We start from the raw sequence: 4,429 nt of genomic DNA, 5'->3' as shown, positions 1-4,429 counted from the left end.
GTGCCGTCAACCAAGTGTCTGTAAAAGATGCATACCCGTTGCCGTACATTTCTGGGATTCTGGACAAACTGCGTAAGGCCAAATACATCTCCACACTGGATCTGAAACAAGGATATTGGCAGATACCGTTAGCAAAGGAAAGCCGTCCGATTACTGCCTTCACAGTTCCAGGAAGGGGATTGTTCCAGTTCACCGTTATGCCGTTTGGTCTTCACGCTAGTCCAGCCACATTCCAGAGATTCTTAGACACCGTTATTGGCCCAGAAATGGAACCGGAGGCGTTCGCTTACCTGGACGACATAGTTGTCCTGGGGGAAACTTTCGAGGAGCACCTGGAGAACTTAAGAGAAGTATTCCGGCGGTTGAGAGAAGCCAATCTTCGTCTCAACCCCGAAAAGTGTGACTTTGTGCGAAAATCCCTAAAATACCTAGGACATGTCGTGACTTCCGAAGGAATCCGTACCGACCCGGATAAAGTTTCCTCTATCGTAGCATTCCCAGCGCCGAAAACTATCCGTGAATTGCGCCGTTTTCTGGGAGTTGCTAGCTGGTACCGTCGTTTTATAGAGAACTTTTCCGATGTCGTTGCACCGTTGACCCACCTGTTAAAGAAGAAACCACGCTGGAAGTGGGGTGAGGAACAACAAAAAGCGTTCGACCTCCTGAAACAAAAACTGACCGAATCACCGATACTGGCCTGTCCGGATTTCAATCAACCGTTCGTCCTACAAACAGACGCCAGTGACGTAGGCCTTGGAGGAGCCCTGACCCAAGTTCTTGATGGAGAGGAAAGGGTGATCGCCTATGTCAGCCGTACCTTGAACACCGCCGAAAGAAATTACTCTGTGTCCGAAAAGGAATGTCTCGCCATTGTTTTCTCAATAGAGAAACTGCGACCATACCTGGAAGGATTTCATTTCACCGTAATTTCCGACCACATGAGTCTGAAATGGCTGAATTCCATCAAGTCACCGTCCGGAAGTCCAATACCGGAAAGGTGCCCTGAACAAAGTCGCCGACAGTCTGTCCCGAAACCCGTTACCGTCTGTAGATTCCGTATGCCTGGCCGACGTCGAAGTTCGCTGCAGTTGGTACAACAAAAAGCTCCAAGAGGTACAAAGAGACCCAGAAGATTTCCCTGACTTCGCCGTTGAGGATGGGAAACTGTATCGTCACTTCTGGGACTCTTCCGACTTTACTGAAGTTGGAGCCGGACAACCATGGAAGCTCTGTGTACCCACCGAACAACGACTGGAGGTCCTGAAAGAAAATCACGATTCTGAATTAGCTGGTCACCTGGGAATCTCCAAAACCATCTCTCGGCTAGCCCGGAATTATTACTGGCCAGGGATGTTCAGAGATGTCGCAAAATACGTAAGGAACTGCCCATCCTGTCAAAGGTACAAAGTACCACAACAGAAGACGCCTGGAAAAATGCAACCACATAGAATGACTGATGCACCGTTCCAAGAGGTCTGTACAGATGTGGTTGGGCCACTCCCCCGTTCCAAGAAGGGAAATTCTTACGTAGTGGTGATGCAGGATCGTTTCACGAAATGGGTTGAATGCCGTCCGTTGCGGAAAGCCACCGCCAAAACCGTTTATTCAGCCCTATATGAACAAGTTATACTCCGATATGGCTGTCCGAAACTGGTGATATCCGACAACGGGGTACAGTATGACAGTAGACTGTTCAAAAACAGTCTCCGAGAGCTAAACATTGCTCACCGTTTCACCCCTCCGTATACACCACAGTGCAACGCCGTAGAACGAGCCAATCGTACGTTGAACACTATGATAGGTCAGTTCTGTGAAGCCGATCACCGTACTTGGGATGAGAAATTAGGTGAACTAACTTTCGCCCTGAACACCGCAAAACAAGAATCTACAGGATTTACACCGGCATTCCTGAACTATGGAAGGGAACTAACAGTTCCAAAGGCAATCTACTCGTCAAACACCCAAGAGGAAGACACCGAGGAGACAAACAGAAGCCCGGAAGAAAGTAAAGTAAATCTTACTCACCGTACAGAACAAATCCGTCATCTTCAGGAGGCCTATGAGTTTGTCAATACCAGGTTGTACCTTGCATTTGAGCAGCAAGCTCACCATTACAACCTACGTCGAAGAGAAGTTCGTTTCCATGTCGGTGATAGAGTTCTGCGCCGTGCTAATCCGCTGTCGTCCGCCGTTGATAGCTTTGCAGCCAAGTTGGCTCCGAAGTTCTCTGGTCCGTATACCGTTGTGAAAGTAATTTCACCCGTTGTTTATGACCTGAAAGATGACAGTGGTAAGAAAATCACCAATATTCATGTAAAGGATTTAAAACCGTTTCATCCGTCAGATTGTTAGTGAGTATACCGTATATAACCGTTTAGAATATCTATCAAACTCACCATTTGGTCCCGGTCTCGTTCGAGGGGTTTCCCGTTTTGTCCGCCAGAACCCTCCGGCCGTCGGTGGGTGTTGACCGTACTGAACTTAAAATCAGTTTCAGATGTCCGATTTGCAGACAACCGTATCCGGGGCGTGCTGGCGTTGTGGCCTCCCCGGATCGATCTGGCTGACTATGGGACCGTCGACTCGAAGCTGTTACCGTTGTGGCCTGTGGGACACACTGGAGGTTTGTGACTGCATCGAGGGTAGGGAAGATACCCCGTGGCCACGTCGGATGCTGACGAGCGAAGAGCTTGCTCTTCGAGCATGCCCGAGATGCTCCACCGATTCACAGCACCTCCACTTGGTAAACTAGTTAAATAACCGTTTTACCTTTCCTTCCCTCGACAGGTACCATTTTCCCCGTACTCCGTCCTACTCCAAGTGTGTAGTCCGTGGCCCCATGCCGGGTTGTGAATCCGTACCGTCCGTCCGTCAGTACATCACAAGTTGTCCGGCCCCTAGAGAAAAAAAAATATAATAATAAAGTTTTTTTTTCTTAACGAAGATGCGGCATCCGGACCAGCCAGAACCGTGTTCTCTCCGAATATTTGAACTAATACTGATTACCGTTGCAGGATGGAGAAGTACTGCGTAGAGGCCATTCTGGGGGAAGGCGGCTTTGGCCGCGTTTTCAGTGCCAGGGAACGTGGTCAGGGGGGCCAGCGCCGTGCCATCAAAGAGGTCCACCTGGATCCCCTAGCCGCCAGGGAGGCAGAATTCATGGGCCTCTTTGACCACTGCAACATACTACCGCTCATCGAGACGTTGGTGGAGCCCCCTCACTTATACCTGGTCTTGCCGTTATGTGAGGAGGATTTGGGGACCTTCCTCGCCCGCAAGGGTCCGAGGAGGGGACCCTCATCCTTCTTCCGGGTGGTCCGCCAGATCGCTGTGGGCCTCGCCGAATGCCATCGGCACGGCGTGGTCCACCGCGATCTGAAACCCGGTAACGTGCTAAGACGGGGGGCTCGGTTCATGCTAGCTGACTTCGGAGTGGCCGAGCAAATTACACCGTGCCGACCACTCCTGACAGAGTTGGCTGGCACTCCAGTGTACTGGAGCCCGGAACAACACCGCCGGGAACCATACAACACCGCGGTGGACCTATGGGCCTTAGGGCTCGTGGCCATGGACGTGGCCACGGGCCGGCCCTGCCAAACCGACGGACAGGCTACGGAGCACTGGGCCTCCTCCCCAAGCGAAGAACGCCAGAGGGAGTTGGCCCAGCTGCACCCGTCCGTGGTCTGGTTCGTCGAAGGGCTGTTGATGGACGAGCCGTCCCTCCGCCGCTCCGCCGACCAGTGGGAGTGGCCGGCCGTCCATCTGTCCACCGTGGTGGACCTGGAGACAACCCCAGCACCACCGTCCGATGATCCGTGGATCGTCCGCCTGCCACCGGACCTGGCACACCGATTGGATACCGCACCGCAACCCCCAGAATGGACCCGGAGCCTAAAGCGGAAAGTGAGGGCGCTCCTGCCGGGAAGCAGGGGCGGTCCGCGAGCCCGACGCCGCTTTAGGTTCCCGTCCGGCTCCGTCCGCCGAATCTGGGTGCCGCCAGAAACGGACAAGACAAGAGGTACTCCGTCTCTCTATCCTAGGATAGAGAGAAGTCAGAGAAAAAAAAATAAATATACACTAACGATCATGCAGAAATAGTACCTCACTTACCTGTCTTTTTCTAGAAGGAACCGACCGTTGAGGCCACGACTTGTCCTCCATCCGACACCATGGCTGACGACAACATGGAGGTGGAGATCCTGGAACGCCTCGATAAGGAGCTGGGATTTGTGGACCCCGAGGAGGTGGACATACCCGAAGATCCACCCAGACCGGTCCCCTTACCGTTGGGAGCAGCGAAGGCATTCCTCCGCCCGACGCCGAATATCGCCGCCGGTTGCTCCACAACACCGTCCCCAGCGCTCGGACCGGCGAGACTACCAGGGACAACACCGCCCAGGGAGAAGGTCCCATCCAGCACCGTTGAATC

The 4,429-nt window shown here is 52.9% G+C and overlaps 1 protein-coding gene across 1 annotated transcript; it reads left to right on the top strand.

Annotated features, from left to right (window-relative positions):
- The first annotated feature begins 3,015 nt into the window (after window positions 1-3,015).
- Window positions 3,016-4,429, top strand: LOC123310292 (cell division control protein 2 homolog 3-like). Its single transcript, XM_044893758.1, has 2 exons — window positions 3,016-4,018; window positions 4,125-4,429. Exons 1-2 carry the CDS (start codon window positions 3,016-3,018, stop codon window positions 4,139-4,141), a joined length of 1,020 nt encoding a protein of 339 aa, XP_044749693.1. The 3' UTR covers window positions 4,142-4,429.

The sequence above is a fragment of the Coccinella septempunctata genome, chromosome 3, assembly GCF_907165205.1.
Source record: "Coccinella septempunctata chromosome 3, icCocSept1.1, whole genome shotgun sequence".
NCBI lineage: Eukaryota > Metazoa > Arthropoda > Insecta > Coleoptera > Coccinellidae > Coccinella > Coccinella septempunctata.
The sequence above is the reverse complement of the archived record's forward strand: the minus strand, read 5'-3'. Positions and strand labels throughout refer to the sequence as shown.

Coding starts and splice junctions, on each gene's coding strand:
- LOC123310292 (XM_044893758.1), top strand. CDS start 3,016: ATGGAGAAGTACTGCGTAGAGGCCATTCTGGGGGAAGGCGGCTTTGGC.